Source organism: Acomys russatus, chromosome 25, assembly GCF_903995435.1.
Source record: "Acomys russatus chromosome 25, mAcoRus1.1, whole genome shotgun sequence".
Classification (NCBI taxonomy): Eukaryota; Metazoa; Chordata; class Mammalia; order Rodentia; family Muridae; genus Acomys; species Acomys russatus.
Genome location: NC_067161.1, coordinates 13,489,101 through 13,511,340, shown reverse-complemented (window position 1 = coordinate 13,511,340; position 22,240 = coordinate 13,489,101). Strand labels below are relative to the sequence as shown.

The following is a 22,240-nucleotide window of genomic DNA, read 5'->3' as shown; positions in this document are numbered from 1 at the left end:
AATACAGATGAGTTTTTAAGAAGAAGCTAAAGGTACCCACAAACAAGACTCTTAGAAACAGAATATATTAATTAACATACCCTCAACTGATCGAGTTTCTCTCTGATCTGAATGAACCCCAAGTGTAACTTGCCCCCGAAGTGGTCTGCAAGACGACGGTCATTGTCATGGAGGCCAAGGTAAGCTGAACAAACCTCACAGACACGAAGCTTTTGCTGCTGAAAACTGGATGCAGGCATGGAATTTCTATACTCTTCCTATGGGAAAAAATAAATAAAGATGAAGCATTTCAGAACTGTCACCACTCACAGACCTCCCAAAATAGAAAAATCTGAATATAGGCAGCTTTTCACTACATGTGGAAAACTGAATTGTTCAGCTTTGGGTATGTTGGGAACTTAAATTTCACTGTTTATTTAAAACAAATAAAAAGGGGGCTGGAAAGATGGCTCACAGGTTAAGAGCACTAGCTCCTCTTCCGGAGGTCCTGAGTTCAACTCCCAGCAACCACATGGTGGCTCACGACCATCTATTATGAGATTTGGTGCCCTCCTCTGGCATGCAGGTGTATACGCAGGCAGAACATTGTATACATAATAAATAAATCTTAAAATCAAAAACAAAAATAAAACAAACTCCCCTAAAACATTTAGAGGGAGGCAGTTCTGATTTCTAGGACATCCAAAGCTACAGAGAAAAACCCTGTCTTGAAAAATAACCCCTCCCCCAGCTGGGCGTGGTGACACATGCTTCTAATCCCAGTACTTGGAAGACAGAGGCTAGTAGATCTCTTGAGTTCAAGGCTAGCCTGTCTACAAAGAGAGTTCCAGGACAGCCAGGGCTACTACACAGAGAAACCCTGACTCAAAAAGTCAAAATAAGAAAAAAAGAAAAACACCCCCTACCATTTATGTGTATCGCAGCAAATACCATTTCAGATAAGAACTGCTCTCAGAGATCCGTAGGGAGGTAAGTCTCTGAACCAGAGTAGGAAGAGATTTCAAACAGTAAACAAAAACTGGCGCTGGCTGATCTCTGAGTTTGAGGCCAGCCTGGTCTACAAAGCAAGTCCAGGACACACAGGACCCTGTCACAATCAATCAATCAATAAATAAATAAATAAACAAACAAACAAACAAATAAATCCGGGTGTGGTGCCACATGCCTTTAATCCCAGCACTCCAGAGGCAGAGGCAGGAGGAGTTCTGTGAATTTGAGGCCAGCCTGGTTTACAAATCGAGTTCAGGACAGCCAAGGCTACACAGAGAAACCCTGTCTGGGGTGGAGGGGAGGAAAGAAAGAAAAGAAAGAGACCACATCTCAAAAACAATGACCAACCTCTGCTTCTTTCTTCTTTGCACGAACTTTCTCCACTTCCATAAGAATCTTCTGAGACTCATCCACATTTCCTTCAGCTCCTAGCTGCTCAGCTTTAGCAAGGAGTTTTCCTATTTCTTCATTCAACTCATGTACTTTTTCTGCCTGAAACAGAGAATCAGACATCAAACATCAAGTAATACTTGGCGTTACAAAGAAAAAAGAAGTAGCTGGGTTTGGTGGCCCATAAAAGCATAGAGAAACGGATTTCAGTGAGTTCAAGGCCAGCCTATTCTACAAAGTGAGTCCAGGACAGCTGAGGGTGGGGGATGGCAGTGGGGGGGGGGGGAGAAGAAAACAAATATACCTCTTTTTCTTGCTGTATGTTCCTCTGAATGTATCCTAAGGACTTGAACCTCAGGGCTGGAGAGATGGCTCAGAGGTTAAGAGCACTGGCTGCTCTTACAGAGGTCTTGAGTTCAATTCCCAACAACCACATGGTGGCTCATAACCATCTCAATGTGATCTGATGCCCTCCTGTGGCCTGCAGGTGCATATGCAGGCAGAGCCATGTATACATAATCTAAAAAAAAAGCCTTGAGGCTCAGTGAAAATGTAGCTAGTGGCCTATCCGCCAACATCTCGATAAATAAACACACAGCATTGTGTGTGTGTATAGCTAGTGGATGTAAATATGTTTTTGTTTTGATCCCACATGTGGGATGTGAAACAAGACTTGTGTGAGGGTGTGCTGTGTTTTTCCACTGGAGAGACCTGTGAGAGAAGGAGTGATGTCTGTCCACTAGAAGAGAAGCCGCCTCTTGTGGGGCATGGTCTTTGCCAGCTGATAACGGTCCTAGTATGGGCTCTGAGGCTGGGCTTTTCTGTCTCACCTATTCATCGCTCCACTTCTAGACCTCCTAGAGCGAACCGCTCCAGAGAACGTTTTGAGGTCCAGCAGCTGTGGCTGGAGTCACCTTTGCTGAATTGATGGTTTACTGTTTAAACCAATGACACTGCTCCAAAGAACTGATGCTAAAGAAGTCTACGCTGCCAGGTGTAGTTGCGCACGCCTTTAACCCCAGCACTCTGCAGGCAGAGGCAGGTGGATCACTGTGAGTGGAGGCCAGCCTGGTCTACAAAGCGAGTTCAAGACAGCCAAAGCTACATAGAGAGACCCTGTCTCGAAAAACAAAAGATCTACTTCTCCTGTTCCCATTAACCATTAAAGAGCTACAAATAAAGTAGACATAAGCATTAAAGAGCATCAAATAAAGTAGGTTTAAAAAAGTTCAAAGCCACCGGGTCTGGTGGCACACACCTTTAATCCTAGCACTAGGGAAGCAGAGGCAGGCGGGCTGATAGACTGAGTTCAAGGCCAGCTTAGTCTATAGTGCCTAGGACAGGCAAGGCTACACAGAGAAACCTTGTCTGGAAAAACAAAAAATAAAAATAAAAATAAAAAGCTCAAAACCTACAGGGGTGTGTGTCAGAACTTCAAGATCATTCTCACTTCCATAGTCAGTTCAAGGCCAGCTGGAAACCCTGTCTCAAAATAAGACTATGACGTCCTTACTGTCATTACAACAGACACTAAGTAAATCCATGTGCACTGCTGCATGCTGCTTTTCTTTTGCAATGACGCACAAGTCACTTTTTGTATCTCTTTATGTCTTCTGGGTATGGGTAGTAAAATGTCAAGGTTTAACATACAAACTTAGGTTGCAAGCAAAATACCTAATTACTAGGTCTTCCCAGAAAAGAAGCATCTTTTTAAAATTAGTAACTGCATATAGCCTAAGAAATTTATTTATTTATTTATTTATTTATTTATTTATTTATTTATTTATTTATTTATTTATTTTGAGACAGGGTCTGAGTAGCCTTGGCTGTCCTGGGCTTACTTTGTAGACCAGGCTGGCCTCGAACCCACAGCGATCCGCCTGCCTCTGCCTCCCAAGTGCTGGGATTAAAGGCGTGCGCCACCACGCCGAGCCTAAGAAATTTTAATTGGTATCTGCATACAGCCTTCTGTGGCTGAACGTGGGGGTATAGGCAGATCTCTGTGAGTTCAAGGTTTTTCTACTTAGTAAGACTGTCTCAAAAAGAATGAAAGGCAGGCAGGCAGTCTAGACAGGTTCCTGTGACATGCAAATGCCTGGTCATAGACCCTGTCTCCACTGGGGACAATCAAGGTAGAAAGCACCATCTACCCAGAATCCCCAAAGAGTAAGTTATACCAGTCACTTATTATACCTTGGCAGAAACTTCTGCACTGATCTCCTCCTGTGTTTCTGCCAGGCGCTTCTTGGCAAGTTCAGTTCTCCGATCACACTCAGCAATGAAGGACTCTAAGTGATCCATAGCCTAGTTTGGGAAAAGCAGAGAGCTATGATCAACATTGCATTTGGGGGGGGGGGGGTTTGAAGTCGGAGGGGGGGGTCATTGCTATGGCTTTTATTTGGGAAGAATAATGAAGATTAAACTGAAGACCATGAATGAGTATGTTAGGAAAGCACTCTACTGAATTTTATCTCCAGATGAGTCTCCCCTGCCAAGTTCCAACTTTCTCATAGACCAGGCTGGCACAAAATTTGCTATGTATTACAGATTGGCCTTGAATCCACAATCTTCTTGCCTTAGCCTCCAGAGTGCCAACACTGTACAGTCTTGGCACCTATGTATGTAACAGGAACAAACGTCTTTATTTATTTTGTTCTTTTGTTATTGTTTTGAGATGGGGGTCATACTATGCAGCCCTTGTGGGTCTAAAACTCCCTATGTAGACTAGGGAGACATGCCTTTTATCTCACCACTCGAGAGAAGAGGTAGACACATCTGAGTTCTATGCCAACCAAGGTTACATATAAGGCCTCATCTCAAAAAATTTAAAAAAACCCAGGGGTGGTGGCACATGCCTGTAAGCCCAGCACTCTGGGAGGCAGAGGCAGAGGCAGGTGGATCTCTATGAGTTTGAGGCCAGCCCAGGTTATAAAGTGAGTCCAGGACAGCCAAGGCTAAGCAGAGAAACCCTATCTCAAAAACACAAAAATTTAAAAATTGCAATTCCACCCAGCACTTGGAAGGCAAAGGCAAGCATATCTCTGTGACTTTAAGGCCAGTATGGTCTACAAAGTGAGTCCAGGACAACCAGGGATGTTACACAGAGAAACCCTGTCTCAAAAAACCAAAATAAAACAAAAAATTGCAATTCCTGTCTCTGCAATTGCTATCTGTAGTGACAGCACAGCTGTAAGATACTCTGCTTATAAATTTATTATGACAGTTAACATAATCATCTTAAATCAAGGTTTTCTCAAACCAAATCTGATTAATTTCTAAACTTGTAGAACGTTCTCCAACTCTCTGTAACATTACCAAGACCAAGGAATTGTTTAGTTGGTCAAGTGTTAGCCATGCAAACATAGCTACCTGAATTCAATCCCTCAAAAGTATACACATGGCAATGAGTCTTTAAAATCCCAGCAGTCCCAGCACTCGGGAGGCAGAGGCAGGCAGATCGCAGTGAGTTCAAGGCCAGCCTGGTCTACAAAGTGAGTCCAGGACAGCCAAGGCTACATAGAGAAACTCTGTCTCAAAAAACAAAGCAAAGCAAAACAAAACAAACAAAAACCCCAGCACTGGGGAGGTGTAAACAGGTTGGTCTCTTGCGTTTCCCACTAGCCAGCCTCAACTACTTGGCACATCCCAGGCCAATGAGAGATCCTGCCTCAAATAATAAGGTGAAGAGCTGGTAAGATACTTCAGTGGATAAAGGAACTGGACACCAAACCTGATTTTTCTGACTTCAGTCCTTGGAAACCATATGATGGAAAGACACAACTCTTTTCCACAAATGTGTATACATATACACATAAGCTAATAAATGTAAAAAATAAAAAATAAAAGCAAACAACAAAAATCCCACAAATGGGCAGCACCTATGAAAAAAAGCCAAGGTTGTCATCTGGCCTCCATAGGCATACAGGAGACTGGGACAGGAGGATTACTATGAGTTAGAGGCCAATGTGGGGCTTGAGTCTATGATAAAGAGGCAGCACTCCAAACATAGAGGGGAGGTACAGGGAGGAGGTGGTTCAGTGGGTAAAAAGACCTTGCTGAGAAAGCATGAAAGTATTAAAACTGAATCTGTTTCCAAGAACTCAGACAAAAATGGTTAAGAGAAAGCTGGGCAGTGGTAATGTGCACCTTTAATTTCATCACTTGAGAGGCAGGGGCAGGCAGATCTGTGAGTTCCAAGACAGCCTGGTCTACAGAGCCACTTCCAGGCATCCAGGGCTACACAGAGAAACCCTGTCTCAAAGCAGGGAGGAAGGGAGAGGGAAGGAGAAAGAGAGGGAGGGAAAGGAAAGGGAAGATCGGCCCTGTGTTTGCTAACATATTTGCATGCTGTACTTCTGGAAAGATGAGAAGCTGGTCACCTTACCTAGAATAACAGCTCCCAATACAGGATCCTAAGGTGTTCCCAAGCTCTCTCAAAAAGTGCTCCCCTACTGTGTACCCAGGACAGACCAATGACCTACTCCTAGGAGCCATGCAGAGCCACACTTTTATCAAGCAAAAATGCTTCTAAAGCAGATTCTTAGTCCACTGGTAATGGACTCAAATGTCTAAAAATCTAAAAACTAAATGGTAACACAACAGATCCAGTAAAGCAGATCTTGGTATGTCTTAGAATGGACCCACAAGGTTTTTTCTATTGTTGTTTGAGTTTTTTGTTTGTTTTTGTTTTTGTTTTTGTTTTTGAAACAGGGTCTCTTTGCATAGCCTTGGCTGTCCTAGACTCACTTTATAGTCCAGGCTGACTCTTTAAAATTCAAGGAAGTCACTGGGCATGGTGGTCCACACCTTTAATCCCAACACTCGGGGAGGCAGAGGCAGGTGGATCGATGTTCAAGGACAGTATGATCTACAAAGTGAGTTCACAACAGCCAGGGCTACACAAAGAGATCCTGTTTTGAAAAACAAAAACAAAACAAAATTCAGCCAGGTGTGGTGGCACACTCCTTTAATCCCAGCACTTGGGAAGCAGAGGAAGGGGATTGCTGAGTTTGAAGCCAGCCTGGTCTACAGAGTGATACCAGGACAGCCAAGGCTACACAAGAACCCCATCTGGAAGAAAGAAACAAAACAAAAAACAAACAAGAAAAACAAAATAAAATAAAATAAAATTCAAGTATGAGCCAGGCATGGTAGTGTACACCTTTAATCCCAACACTTGGGAGGCAGAGGCAGGTGGATCACTGTGAGTTGAAAGCCAGCCTGGTCTACAAAGTGAGTCTAGGATAGCCAAGACTATCGCGAAACCCTGTCTCGAAAAACCAAAAGAAAAAAAAATTTTTTTTCAAGTCTATTTTGCTGTCTCTTTCTCTCCTTTCGAAGTGTCTAAAATGTAGACTGGTTAAAAAGGGAAATTTTAAATGATAATATAACATGAATCTACAACAAGAGTTTAATCACAATCTACCACTTACTATAATGTCTACAGTGGTCTCATGGGGTGATACAATGAAACCAAGTGCTAAGAGCTAGGCATATTCAACCCTGCATGATACCCAGATAACTATGTTCTGAGGGAAAAGAGAAGACAGGGTTACACGATGTACCCTGCCTAGCCCTGAACTTTGCTATGCCAGTCTTAAACAATAAACTTCTTGCTTTAGCCTCCTGAGTGCTGGGATTATAGGTGAACACTCTAAGCTTTGATATTTTTGTAGAAAAGTACCTACTTGGCTTTAGGTAAATGTGCGTAGTCACCACACTTGAGAGGGAAAGTAGAACCATAGCTGCAAAGTTTCAAATTAGCCTTGGCTACAGGAGACTCTCTCACTCCAAAGAGAGAAAAAAAGAAGAAAAAGGGAGGGAGGGGAAGGAGCTTTAATAAAAAATAAGCTAAGCTAGGCATAGTGACATAGTCCTTAAATACGAGCAAACAGGGGATAAATGCAGGCAGATCTGTGAGTTCAAGGCTAACCTGGTCTACGCAGTGAGATCCAGGGCAGCCAAGGCAACATTGCAAGACCTTGTATCAGATAACAACCAAAAATAAATAAAATTTATAGTAAAAACAACACATTCAATGCTTAGATCTACACATCATATCATTTTAGAAAATTTCTATGAATACAGCATCCAGGCCTCCTCTTTTTTTTTTTTTTTTTTTTTTTTTTATTTATTTTTTTTTTTTTGCCAGCATAGCGTCTCCTAAAGATATGACCCTTCTGGGAACTGCTCAATTTAGAAACACAAGATCACAGGCTGGAGAGACGGCTCAGAGGTTAAGAGCACCGTCTGCTCTTCTAGGTCCTGAGTTCAATTGCCAGCAATCACATGGTGCTCATAACCATCTATAATGAGGTCTGGTGCCCTCTTCTAGTGTGCAGGCATACATTCAGGCAGAACACTGTATACATAATAAACTCTTTCAAAAAGAAAGACATGATCCCTAAAGAGAACCAAAAGAGGGCTTTGTAGAGAAATGGCTCAGTAGTTAAAAATCAACGCTGCTTCTGAAGAGGACCCTAGTTTTTCACGTGACTCACAACTTCATGTAATTCCAATTCCAAAGGGATCTGATATATCTGGCCTCTACAGGCACCTGAACTTATATATACATACCCAAATACAGACACACATACATAATTAACATATCTTCCTTTTTGTTTATGGGACAGAGTTTCTCTGTAGAGCCTTGGCTGTCTTGGACTACCTTTGTAGACCAGGCTGGCTTTGAACGTACAGAGACTGGCCTGCCTATGTCTCCTCCAGGGCTGGGTCTACAGGCATGTGCCACCGTGCCCAACTTAAATTTTATTTATTTATTTATTTATTTTTGAGACAGGATTTCTCTGTGTAGCCTTGGCTATCCTGGATTTTGTAAACCAGGTTGGCCTCGAACTCACAGTGACCCACTTGCTTCTGCCTCCCAAGTGCTGGGCTAAAGGCATGCGCCACCATGCCGGGCAAAATAAATTTTTTCAAAAGTGCTTTGTATCTGTACTGCTCATGTTACTGTAGCAACTTTTGAAAGGTTGAACTGGAGAGTCATGAATAAGAACAAGATTCTATCTCCAACACACATCATATCTAAATTCTATGCTCTTCATCTGTACAGTAGTAAACAAATATTTTCATTTTTTAAATTATGTAAATATGTTCATATCTGTATGTGGATATGAGTGCAGGTGTCCACAGAGTCCGGAAGAGGCCAATGGATCACCTGGAGCTGGAGTTATAGGCAGTTTTCAGCAAGAAAAATATTTATTCTAGCACACAGCCTCATATTTCTCACATGTACACATAAGTATTTCTTTTGAGTAATTTCCTTTCATCTCTCTCACCCTTCCTTCCCCTTTCTTTTTTAAGTTTATTATTTATTTTCATTTCATGTTTTGCCAGCATTTATGTCTGTGAGGATGTTAGGTCTCCTGGAACTGGAGTTACAAAGTTATGAGCCACCATGTGGTTGCTGGGATTTGAACTCAGGTCCTCTGGAAGAATAGTCAGTGCTCTTAAGTACTGAGCCATCTCTCCACCCCAAAGATCCTGTTAGAAGAAAATTTCTTTCTTTTTATTTATAAATTTATTTTTCCCCCTGAAACAGGGTTTCTCTGTGTAGCCTTGGCTGTCCTGGACTCGCTTTGTAGACCAGGCTGGCCTTGAACTCACAGTGATCCACGTGCCTCTGCCTCCTGAGTGCTGAGATTAAAGGCATGGGCCATCACTCCCGGCTTATTTATACATTTTTAATTTATGTGCATTGGTGTTTTGCCTGCACGTGTGTCTGTGTGAGGGCATCAGATCTCCTGGAACTGCAGTTACAGACAGGTGTGAGCTGCTTGTGGTTGCTGGGAATTAAACCTGGGTCCTCTGGAACAGCAGCCAGTGAACCACTAAAGCATCCTCCAGCTCCTCCCCCTCTTCTCTTTTGAGGGCACTTGAGATGAAATCTAGGACCTTCCAGAAGCTAGGCAAATACTCTACCACTAAGCATGCTCAACCTCTAGACCACGCTGAACAATTTTAAACATCAATGCCAGAGCCATGTATGCAGAAAGGGCCTATGAAAAATAAGTGAGCTTCCTGGAGGCAGCCCACTGTTTTCTGCAAAGCCAAGCAATGGGTGGACCCTGGTTGAGGCATGGCCCCAGGGACTTCCTGCTGCTGATATATGTCTTTCCATGTTTGTAATTGTTGTATCTCTCATCTCTTTGGCATGGCATAGAGAAATCTTCACTACCTATGCTCTGGTACAATTGCTTCACTCTGTTGGGCAGATTTCCGGCAGACCAATATAAAATGTACTTTCATGTAATAATGCTGTTTAGAAGAATAGATGGAGCAGGGCGTGGTAGTGCACGCCTTTAATCCCAGCACTCAGGAGATAGAGGCAAGCTGATCTCTGTGAGGCCAATCTGGTCTATAAAAGGAGTCCAGGACAGCCAAAGCCACAGAGAGAACCCATCTCAAAGAAAAAAATTAAAATAAAATAAGCTGAGAGATGGCTCAGAGGTTAAGGGCATTGGCTGTTCCTCCAAAGGTCCTAAGTTCAATTCCCAGCAACCACATGGTGGCTCACAACCATCTATAATGAGATCTGGTGCCCTCTTCTGGCCTGCAGGTGTACTGGCTCAGCAGTTAAGAAAATGTACCACTCTTGCAGAGGACCAGATTTCAGTTCCTACACCCAAGTCAGGTGGCTCACAACCACATGTATCTCCAATTCCAGGCACTCCATCATCTTCTGTGACTCCTGCCAAACACCTGCACTCAGATGTACACAGCGCACAGGCATCTACATTAATATAAATAAAAATAGAAGCTGAGTGTGGGAGAGTGCACACCTTTAAATTCAGCACTCAGAAGACAGAGGTGGATGAACTCTGTAAGCTCAAGACCAGCCTGTATCTATATGAGTTCCAGCCAAACAAAGCTATATACTGAAACCCTGGCTAAAAATAAAATAAAACAAAGCGTAAGACTATATATTTTTGGGAAAAACAACTTGTTGTTTACTCATTTTTTATTTGCTTGATCAATAGTTTTCAATACTGTTGTATAAACCATGAACTCCACACTCTTCATAATATAGTAATCACCATGTAAGGAAGCTTCAGTTGCCTCCTTAAGATCTATCTCAACTTCCGAATTATTAACCAGGACACTTTTGAAAAGCACTGAAGCCAGACGTGGTGGCGCACGTCTTTAATCCCCGCACTCAGGAGGCAGAGGCAGGTGGATCACTGTGAGTTCAAGGCCAGCCTGGACTACACAGTGTGTCCAGGACAGCCAAGGCTACACAGAGAAACCCTGTCTCAAAAAACAAAAAGCAAGCAAGCAAACAAACAAAAGGCATTGAGCCAAGCAAGCATAGTAGCTCATACCTATAATCCTAGCATTCAGGAGTTCCAGCCATCTTGAGTTGCTAGTGTGAATCTATCTCAAAGAACCAATTAATTAGGGAGCTGGAGAGATGGATGGCTCACAACTAGCTGTTAACTCCAGTTCCAGGGAATTCAATGCCCTCTTCTAGCCTCCAAAGTCTCCAGATACACACATGATGCACAATATATATGCAGACCAAACATCCATACACATAAAATAAAAATAAATGAATGAACCTAATAAAAATTAAGAGGCTGGAGAGATAAGCTCAAAGGTCAAGAACATGGGATGCTCATCCATAGGACACAGGCTTTGTCTCTAGCACCTATAATGCGGCTCACAAATCTAACTTCAATGTCAAGGAACCCAAAGCCTATTCTTGGTCTCCATTGGCACCAGAAAAGACAAATGGCACAGACAGCAGACATACAAGCAGACAAAATGCCCATTTACAAATAAATAATGAAGGATATAAGTACACTGGCGTTTTGGCTTAGGACATCCAAAGAGAAACACTGCTTGAAGTGAAATGCCAATCAATTCCATCACTTTTTGAAAGCTGTTATCTTAAGGTAAGAGCTTCTTTGCTAAAAATTTCCAAGGACTGGGAATATAGTTTAATTGGTAGAATGCTTGCCTAACATGCATAAAGCTCTGAGTTCAACTGCCAACACTACATAAATCTATCATGATGACATATTTCTGTTTTTTTTTTTTTTTTTTTTTTTTTTTTTTTTTTTTGGTTTTTCGAGACAGGGTTTCTCTGTGTAGCCTTAGCCATGATGACATATTTCTGTAATCTCAACTTCCTTGGCTATATAGCAAGTGTTACCTGAATGGGCTATATGAGACACATGTTAAAAAGTAAACTATGGCTCTTATCTCTTATTCTCTTCCTCCCTCTCTCTCTTGCTGTCTCTATCTCCCTATCTCTCTGTTTCTCTCTGGGGTATACCCCCTTTTTTCTCTACCCCATGCTCATATAGTAAACCTCTCTGGATTATTATTATTTTTTAAAAAAGGGCAAATAATCCCCCTCTCTTAATAAACCTCTCTATATTATTTAAAAACAAAAAACAAGAAGAGACTTGATACCCTATGAGCATATACAGGGGGAGGTAATCCCCCTCAGGAACAGTCATAGGGGAGGGGAATAAGGGGAAAATGGGGGGGGGGGAATGGGAGGATATAAGGGATGGGATAAACATTGAGATGTAACAAGAATAAATAAATTAAAAAAAAAAAAAAAAGGCAAACAATGGCCAGGTGCGGTGGTACAGGCTTTTTTTGTGTATTTTTTTGGTTTGTTTGTTTAGACAGGGTTTCTCTGTGTAGCCTTGGCTGCTTGGCTGTCCTGGACTCCCTTTGTAGACCAGGCTGTCCTCAAACTCAATGCGATCCAATTGCCTCTGCCTCCCAAGTGCTGGGATTAAAGGCATGTGCCACCACATCCAGCCTGGTGCAGGGTTTTAATCCCAGCACTTGGGAGGGAGGCAGAGGCAGGTGGATCTCTGTAAATTGGAGGCCAGCCTGGTCTTCAAAGCGAGTGCAGTACTACACAGAGAAACCTAGTCTGGAAAAACCAAAAAAGAAAAGAAAAAAGAAAAAAAGTTCAAGACGGTAACAGTTTGAAAATCACATGAATATAAGATTGCACCTGTTGCCAGGCATGGTGGCACACGCCTTTAATCCCAGCACTTGGGAGGCAGAGGCAGGCGGATCACTGTGAGCTCAAGGCCAGCCTGGTCTACATAGTGAGTCCAGGACAGCCAAGAATACACACAGAGAAACCCTGTTTTTAAAAAAAAAAAAAAAAAAAATTGCACCTGTTGTGTTCTAGAACTTTAAAGTGGTTAGCAAGTGCATATTTAATTATTTCCCTTTGTAACTTACAAACATTACATTACTGTCAATAGTGATTGATACTACTTGCAGCACAGATAAATCAACATCCAAAAAAAATCTTACATCTAATTCAAAAAACAGGTCTCTTTCTTTACTTGCAATTTCATAATCTGCTCGGAGGGCCAAGTCGTGGATTTTGGTACATTCTCCTAAATCCATGCGCTGTGGGAGAAAAAAAAAATTATACATCAACACATATCCATTTTAGAAAGCATGTAATTGATATAATTTAGCATTTCAACTTTCACTGAAATAAGCCAATATAGTTTTATAGGTAGTAAATCAAGAAATGAACAAATATAATGGTATATGCTGATAATCTCAATAGTCTGGAGGCTGAGTGGAAACAGGATACCAAGTTCAAAACCAACCTGGACTACATAAAACCCTGTTTCCAACAAAAGAAATGGAGGCACATTTGTACATTTCTGTAACTGCAGCATTTGGTAAGGAAGGAAAGGAAGGCCAGAAATCTAAGTAATCTTCAGTTACATAGACCACGGGCAAGGAGACCATACTATAGAAACAAACAAAAAAAATAAGTTATAACCTAGAAATGTACATTTTTTTCTTTTTCCATTTTTTAGATTTATGTAGCTGGGTAGTGGTGACCCTGCCTTTAATCCCAAGCAGGCTGTTCTGTGAATTCAAGGCCAGCCTGGTCTAGAAAGTGAGCTCCTCTCCAGAACAGCTGGACCACACAGAGAAACCCTGTTGGGGGTGAGGGAAATAATTTATTTTGTTTATGAGTGTTTTGCCTAGTGCTTCAGAGATCATAAGCTAGCTAAATCAGATCTCCTAAAACTGGAATTACAGTGGTTGTGAACCATTATGTGGGTACTGAGAAGTGAACTAGGATACTCTGTAAAAGCAGCAAATGCTCTTTTAACTACGAGCTTATCTCTCTAGTCCATGTAATTCTCTTTTACTACCATAATTATATGACACTTGGAACAATACATTTAGCAGTAAAAATGTTTGTATCATTTTTGAGACCCTGAAAACAACTGGGTAAATAAATAAATAAGACTAGTGGGGTTAAGCCGGGCGTGGTGGCGCACGCCTTTAATCCCAGCACTCGGGAGGCAGAGGCAGGTGGATCGCTGTGAGTTCGAGGCCAGCCTGGTCTACAAAGTGAGTCCAGGATGGCCAAGGCTACACAGAGAAACCCTGTCTCGAAAAACAAACAAACAAACAAACAAAAAAAAAAGACTAGTGGGGTTGTGATGGTGCATTTATTTAATTACAGCACTTACAAAACCTCTGTGACTTCCAAGCCACCTGGTCAATACAAGAAACTCCAGGATAGCCAGGGCTATACAGAGACTTTGTCTCATTTAAAAAAAAAAAAAAAGAAAGAAAGAAAGAAAAAAAGAAAAAAAAAGGTATTAGCTTTTGCCAATTTGTTTTGGTTTTTCAAGACAGGGTTTCTCTGTGTAGCCTTGGCTGTCTTGGACTCCGTCAATTTTACTTTTATTTTTCCATTATCCCAAGCATTTAATGAAGAAGAGGACAAGATATGGGATTGGCAAGGGCAAGACACTCTAGGAAGTTTCTATCCAGGCAGTTCTCGAATCTTTGATAGTCAGATGCTTCCATGCCAGGAGAAGTAAAGAACTTTAATTCCAGCACTTGGGAGCAAGAGGCAGATGGATCATTGTGAGGAAGCTGCCTGGTACACATAGAAAGACCCTGTCTCCAAAAGAGGGAGAGGAAGTACAGAGTAATCAAGTTTTGGCAATTGTAGCCTGGTCTACATAGCAAGTCCTAGGACAGCCAGGGCTACCGAGGAAACCCTCTCTCTAAAAAAACAAACAAAGAAGACTCAAGGGACCAGGTGACTAGTGATGAGAGGACAATACCTACTATCCTCCTCTGGCTTCTACATGAGTGTATTAACACATGCATGCATAAATACCACTATACAATTTTTTAAATCCATGATTCACCATGAAATATTTTATTTGGCACATACTTTCATACAATCAATGGTTGGTTTTATATCCTCATTCATAATAGTGTGAGGCCTTAAACTAGTCTTTTGTAAAACACTTTTTCACTCTAAGTGGCAAAAATATGGCAGATGATTCTCTCCATTGTTTTGTCATAAATTTAATTTCAAATGAAACCACATTCCAAACACAAAACCTGTATTTATCTGTATTATTCAGAAAGAGTTACAAAAGTATCCAATCAATGTGATCGTCAATTGACTTTTATTTTCTATTAGAGGCTGATAATATGACCCAGCAGGAAAAGCCACGTGACAATTGAGTGCAATCCCCAATTTAACAGGGTGGAAAAGAATGTTCTTCCAAGTTGTCCTACAAGATGACTACATGAACACTGTGGTGCCTAAAAGAACAGACACACAAAATACAAACACGTGCGCTGGGAGGCAGAGGCAGATGGATCGCTGAGTTCGAGGCCAGCCTGGTCTACAAAGCGAGTCCAGGACAGCCAAGGCTACACAGGGAAACCCTGTCTCGAAAAACAAACAAACAAACAAACAAACAAACCAAACATAAACACACACACATACACACTCTAAATAAAAATATAAGTAATTAAGTTGAAACCAAGCAGGGACTGAAAGGATGGTTCTGAAATTAAGAGCACTTGCTGGGCTTTCAGAAGGCCTGGGTTTACTGTCAGGCACCCTGTAATACAAAACCACCTGTAATTCCAATCCCAGATGATCCAATGCATTTTTCTAGCCTCTGTGGGGACCTCCATGTACTCAAGTCTACACACAAATAAAATTATGTGTATGTATATACATACATACATGCATATATACATACATATAAATATCATGCTAGAATAAATTCTAACATATATTCAACTTGAAATAAGATCAAACAAATTTTCAGCTGGGCGTGGTAGAGCAAGGCTTTAATCTCAGCACTTGGGAGGCAGAGGTAGGCAGATTGCTGTGAGTTCAAGGCCAGCCTGGTCTACAAAGTGAGTCTAGGATAGCCAAAGCTACACAGAGAGACCCTGTCTCAAAAAATCCAAAAACAAAGCAAAACAATTTTTCAAAAATCTAACTGCATTATAAATTTTATATTAGAAAATGTTTCATAACCCCAAAATTCTACCAACAATCTATAATTTGAAGGACAACAGATTTTGCATGGTAAAGGAAAATGGAATTCTACCTGAAAAACACCCACTCCTCACACAAGTTCCTACTCAAAGTGTCCCATGAGACCCTCACAAACATATCTCCTAAGAAAGGAGGGGTGAATATGATTAAAATTCACTGTATGTGTATATGAAAATTTCAACAAGAACTATTTTTTAAAGATAACAGATGGGCACCAATTCTTCTGTAATCTGCTTACATTTTTACTTATTTTAATTTGTATGGATATTTTGCCTGCATATATGGTCTGTGCACCATGTACATGCCTGGTCCCCAAAGAGACCACAAGAGGGTGTCAGATCGCCTGGGGACTAAAATTAAGACAGCTGTAAACTGCTGAGTGGGTCCTAGAAATTGAACTTGGGTCCTCTGAAAAAGACCCATACTCTTAACCACTGAGCCATCTCTCCAGTCCTATAATTCTTTTTTTGTTTTGTTTTTGAGACAGGGTCTCTCTGTGTAGCCTTGGCTACCCTAGACTCACTTTGTAGACCAGGCTAGCCTCGAACTCACAGTGATCTGCCTGCCTCTGCCTCCCGATTAAAGGCGTGCGCCACCAAAACCGGTTCCATGATGGCATTTAAAGGTGCTCTGGGTTTAGGAATGTTAGTTTTATGGAAAAGCTGTAGACAGTATAGAGTCTCTGTCTTGGTTTCCCTACTCATCACTGTGGCACATCACAGCCTGTACCCAGCTGGATTACACTGTTAATCAACACACATTCCACCACACCCCAGGGCTTCCCAGCATTATCCCGTGTCTTTTATATCCCTTGGTCTGTGCGTCTCCCAGACTGTCATACTCGGTTAGTCATAGTGACCTGTCTGCCTCTGCCTCTCAAGTGCTGGGATTTAAGGCACTGGGATTAAAGGTGTGTGCCACCACGCCCGGCTCCAACTTAATTCTTTACAACAGTATGAAGTGGGTGTTTCGGCAACTCTAACCTTAAAAGTTGTATTTTAAGCATTATTTAATTTTAAGACTTATTTTCATTATTTTTAAATTATGTATATGTATATGCCTGTGTATAGGTTTCTGCACATGAATATAGTTGTCTATAGAGTTCATATGTGTCAGATGCCCTGAAACTGGAGTTACAGATATTTGTAAGCTACCATGTGGGCACTGAGATTCAAACCCCAGTCCTCTGCAAGAGCAACAAGTGTTTTTTGTGTTTTTTTTTTTTTTTTAAAAAACAATCATTGTCCGTTTCTTAAAAGATTTACTTATTACGTATACAGTGTTCGCCTGTATGTGTGCCTGTACACCAGAGAGCATCAGATCTCATTACAGATTACTGACGGGAATTGAACTCAGGACCTCTCATAGAGCAGACAGTATTCTTAACCTCTGAGCCATCTCTCCAGCCCCACAACAAGTGTTCTTAACCACTAAGCTACCTCACTAGCCCCCATTTAATTTTTTAAAATAGTATCTCCCTCTTTCCGATGTAAAAAAAACCCTTTTACTTCTACTGTCCCACGCTTTCTGAGTAATCCATAACAAGGCTCAGAAATTCACCTACCGTCCCAGCAAGGATGTCATGGGGGCAGCAATCCAGAAGGTGACTCTTGCAGACACGATCGTCTGTAAACTTGACCCTCTGTCTGGTTTCATCTCCTGAAATTCATTTGTGGTTTTAAATAAAGTATTATCTCATTAACTACACAACACTATCTGGCACAATAATACACCTGGATGATTTGCAGACTAGCATTTCCGTATTTTTCCCATCATGTACACTAAGAAACTGATCTAAAGATATTTACAATTGAAATGAAATGTAGGTATTTTTTAATCTAAGTATTTTATAAGAAGCACACTTAATCACATCTAACTCCATCATTAAACCAAGGAGTCAGAAGTAAAAGTGAGCATCAAAAGGCATCAGCCCAAGTACACATGTGGGCAATGACACACCAAGACCCATGTAATCAAAGTGCCACGAATCCAGCACATACGACTTACGGTTGGTAATTTCCACCAACCAAAGCTATTTAGAAATCTAATCTTTTTGTTATAGTCAAATTAATAGGCAGTGTTTTACCAAAAGCTACAAGAGGAAGAAAGCTTTTAAGCTCTGTCACTGACTGTTAAATATCTCTAGACCTTTTCTTCTTATTCCCCTTTCATCCCCACCCATAAAGGAAAGTTGGCACCTGGGAGTCACTTTTAACAGACAATACCAAAGAAAGGAAAAAAATAAAAAAATAAAAAAAGCATCAGGTTAGTCAATACACACTGTGAACTCCAACACATACTGTACCCATCTGCATTCTTCAAGAACTCAGCTGCAGAAATTTATGCCCGCTGTTGAAAAGTTTTAAAGGAAAAGCTTTCTTGCCCACACCTGCAGTAAGGAAGTCAGGGGGAATGATACATAAAAGTAAAGGCAAAGTGGTATGTGACAAATTTTAAGGCTAATCTGTGTATAGGACACAGTGCTGTGTAATAGTCAAGGAGGAATAAATTTCAGGATTTGCAAGCATCCAGGATTAATGTAGTGTCTTTTTACTGAAAATGTTTTCTTTCTAAACTACACTTTTAAAGTTACTTGTGGAAAAAAAGCAAACACTTTTTTGTTATAACAGCTTAGAAATTGGTTGTGACTCACGGCTCGATGAACATGAGGCTTTTCTGCAACTCCCTTGCAGATTGATGTAGGCAGGCAAAGATACACTGAACCTTTATAAATAAAATAGAGGGGCCACAATTGTTCAGTTTGTATGAAATAAAAATATGGGCAGCAATTCAAAAGCAACTCAACATACAAAGAAAGCTAAAAGCACTTATTGACCTACGAAATGGTGCAAGAAATCTGCACAGCCCTGCGAAATGTGCCAGTGTGAAATTACAACTCCATTTACTTTAGTAAAAATGAAAACACAAACCACAGCAGGGACCTAGCTCTGCTAGGATGCAACTGCTTTCTCCTGAGACACCATGATCTTGCACGCCTCCCTACAGAACCACCTACCTAACGAATGCCAAGAGCTGACTAAACCGAGGCTAGTCTGTGAGGCCGGGGAATGAAGGCTGGGAAGGCTAGAAAAGTACACGGAGGAACCCACGTTAGAAACGCTCATTTGCGGCTCCCCTTGTAACCGTCTGGAGCAAGAACACCCGGGGTTTTCGAAACCCGTCCAGCTCCTTCCGGGGTCGCCTCTCCTCCGAGAAGCATCAGAGGAATTCCGCCACCCGGCAGCCAGCACCCCGGAGCCTGCGCCGGATCCAGCCCTTCGCCGACGCTCCAGTATGCCGGGCGGCGCCGAGCCGCGGTGCCGACCCAGAGAAGTCGCATGATGAAAAACGGGAAGGGGGCCAAACCCCACCGTCGGATCGGCCTCTCATGGAGGAGGCCGGCGGAACGAGTAAGACACGGCGGCCGCGGCAGACTCGCTGGCCAAGAAGATCAGACAAAGGCCCGGCGGAGCCTAGGCTCGGCGAGCAGGGGAGGGAAATGGCGCCCCGCGCAGGCGCACACTGTCACGGCCCTCGCCTCAGGCTGCCAGGCGGCCTCGCCTTACTCCCGCCCCCGCCTAGCGCTGGGACGGCTGCTCAGACTCACCGTCCCGTGCCGTGCCCATGAGCTGGTCCAGCAGGGCCCGCATCTGCGCCTGGGCGGACATGGTGGCCAGTGGAGACGGCCGGGAAGCTCCTCACAACTCAACGGCAGCAGCGGCAAACAGCGACGACGAAAGGTAGTCCTACCGGCCTGAAGCCCGCTTGGCACTTTCCCGCCGCGGAGAATGCTGGGAGGAAGTTCGTCGACGTTGATGCAGGGCCTGCCGGGAAATGTAGTTTCGGATACCAGGCGTCGCTCCAACCCTGATTTCGCCCTGGTCTCTGAAACACCAAATTCTATGCTCTAAGGAGATGTTAGTCGATCAAATTAAATATAGCTGGCCAGGAGGTGGTGGCGCACGCCTTTCATCCCAGCACTCGGGAGGCAGAGGCAGGGGGATCACTGTGAGTTCGAGGCTAGCCTGGGCTACATAGTGAGTCCAGGAAAGCCAAGGCTACATAGAGAAACCCTGTCTCGACCAAAAAAAAAAAAAAAAGTTATTTAAACATTTCTAGGTTATATCTTGTTCCTTCTTTGTTTATATAATATGGTCTCATGGTGCCCATGCTGACCTTGAACTTACTATGTAGCTGAAGATGATCTTGCATTCCTGACCCTCCTACATTTCCTTTCTTACCAAATGCTGCAATTACAGAAATGTGCAAATGTACCTGCCTCCATTTCTTTTGTTGGAAACAGGCTCTTATATAGTCCAGGTTGGGCTTGAATTTGCTATCCTGTTTCCTCTCAGCCGGCAGACTGCTGAGATTATCAGCATATGACATGATACTTGTTCCATTTCTTTTTTGGGGGGAGGGGGGTTAGTTGGTTCGAGACAGGGTTTCTCTGTGTAGCCTTGGATATCCTTGACTCGCTTTGTAGAGGCTGGCCTCAAACTCACATCAATCCACCCGCCTCCTAAGTGCTGTGACTAAAGACACGCCCGGTTTACTAGTTCCATGTCTTTTTTTTATTTTTAATGTATAAAGTGCTCTGCCTCCATGTTAACCTGCACACCAGTAGAGGGCATTAGATCATATTATAGACGATTGTGAGCCACCATGTGTTTGCTGGGAATTGAACTCAGGACATCTTAACCTCTGAGCCATCTCTCCGGCTTCTTTTTCCATTTCTTGTTTTTTTTTTTTTGTTTGCTGGGGTTTTGTTGTTGTTGTTGTTGTTGTTGTTTGGTTTTTGGTTTTTCAAGACAGGGTTTCCCTGTGTAGCCTTGGCTGTCCTAGACTCACTTTGTAGACCTGCCTCTGCCTCCCAAGTGCTGGGATTAAAAGCATGCACCACCACGCCAGGCACTCCATTTCTTAATTTACTATCTGTAAAACTATTTTGCTTGTTTCAGTGAAAGTTGAAAGAGATTTTTTTTAAAAATTAGCTATAAGATTGTTTGGATGTTGATTTATCTGTGCTGTATAGTACCAGTTACTATTGAGAGTAATGTAATGTTTGTAAAAATACAAAGCAAAATAATATACACATATTATTTATTTGTGGGGTGATTCAAGTCTGTAATCTGGGGACAGGGTTGGAAAGACCATCCTAGGACAGTAGACATTTGTGACCATGATGCTTACTCTATAAAAATTGTAAAATTTTCCAGCATGAGATTATTAAAGAGTTCTCTCTTTCTCTCTCTGAATGCTTATGTGTCTCTTTCTTGGTTGAAGTTTCCACTTCACAAAGACACATAAAGTACAATATTTGGTTTTGGTTTTGATTTTTTTCTTTTTTTTTTTTTTTCTTTCTTTTTTTTTTTTTTTTTTTGGTTTTGATTTTTTTCAAGACAGAGTTTCGAGCTGGGCATGGTGGCCCACGCCTTTAATCCCAGCACTTGAGAGGCAGAGGCAGCCGAATCTCTGTGAGTTTGAGGCCAGCCTGGTCTACAAAGTAAGTCCAGGGCAGCCAAGGCTACACAGGGAAACTCTGTCTCGAAAAACCAAAAAAAAAAAAAAAAAAAAAAAGAAAGAAAGAAAAAAGAAAACAAAAACAAAACAAAAAACCCAGGGTTTCTCTGTGTAGCCCTGACTGTCCTGGACTAGCTGTAGACCAGGCTGGCCTCCAACTCACCACAATCGGCCTACTTCTGCCTCCCAAGTGCTGAGATTAAAGGCATACACCATCACACTGGCCTTAGTACAATATTTGTATTATAATATATTGAAATTCCCTTGGAACTGGAGTTACCAATGTTTGTGGGCTGTCATATGGTTTCTTGAAACCAAACATGAATCCTGTGCAAGAACAGCAAGTGCTCTTAACCCCTGAAGCGTTTCTTCAATTTACAGCTTTCCTTTTAATGATTTCCCTTGGCTCTGCTCACTTGCTTCTGAGAGGGCTGACACACATGGCTCTGTTCTGATGTGGAGGCAGAGGCAGGTGAATCGCTGTGAGTTCAAGGCCAGCCTGGTCTACAAAACAAATCTAGGACAGGCAAGACTACACAGAGAAACCCTGTCTCAAAAAAAAAAAAGTTTGAGTTAATCCTGAACTACATAGTGAGTTCAAGTCCAGCCTGGACTACTTGAGTCCTTGTCTAGACAGAAAGAAAAAAGGTAGGAAAAAGAACTTCCTGGGAGCTGGGTGTGGTGGCGCATGCTTTTAATCCCAGCACTCGGGAGGCAGAGGCAGGCGGATCGCTGTAAGTTCGAGGCCAGCCTGGTCTACAAAGCGAGTCCAGGACAGCCAAGGCTACACAGAGAGACCCTGTCTTGAAAAAAAAAAAGAACTTCCTGGGCTGGAGAGATGGCTCAGTGGTTAAGAGCCATCTGCTCTTCCAGAGGTCCTGAGTTCAATTCCTAGCAACCACATGTATACCCTCTAAAGCCTTCTCCCGTGGACAGGTGTACATGCAGATAGAGCACTCATATACATAAAATAAATAAATA

The 22,240-nt window shown here is 42.3% G+C and overlaps 1 protein-coding gene across 7 annotated transcripts in view; it reads right to left on the bottom strand.

The window, feature by feature from the left end:
- Nucleotides 1-19,532, bottom strand: part of Luc7l (LUC7 like) — a 30,664-nt gene extending 11,132 nt beyond the window's left edge. For 2 of the 7 annotated variants that reach the window (XR_007833112.1, XM_051168344.1), the window contains exons 1-6: nt 19,344-19,531; nt 17,301-17,395; nt 12,691-12,789; nt 3,574-3,684; nt 1,339-1,482; nt 81-257 (exon numbers count right to left, since the gene is read on the bottom strand). Coding sequence is in view for 6 of the 7 variants with exons in the window: in XM_051168344.1 (XP_051024301.1) it covers nt 81-257; nt 1,339-1,482; nt 3,574-3,684; nt 12,691-12,789; nt 17,301-17,395; nt 19,344-19,404 (687 nt within the window). In the remaining variant the exon portion in view is untranslated. The other 5 variants (XM_051168348.1, XM_051168349.1, XM_051168345.1 and 2 more) reach the window with 5 other exon arrangements.
- Nucleotides 19,533-22,240: the final 2,708 nt, after the last annotated feature.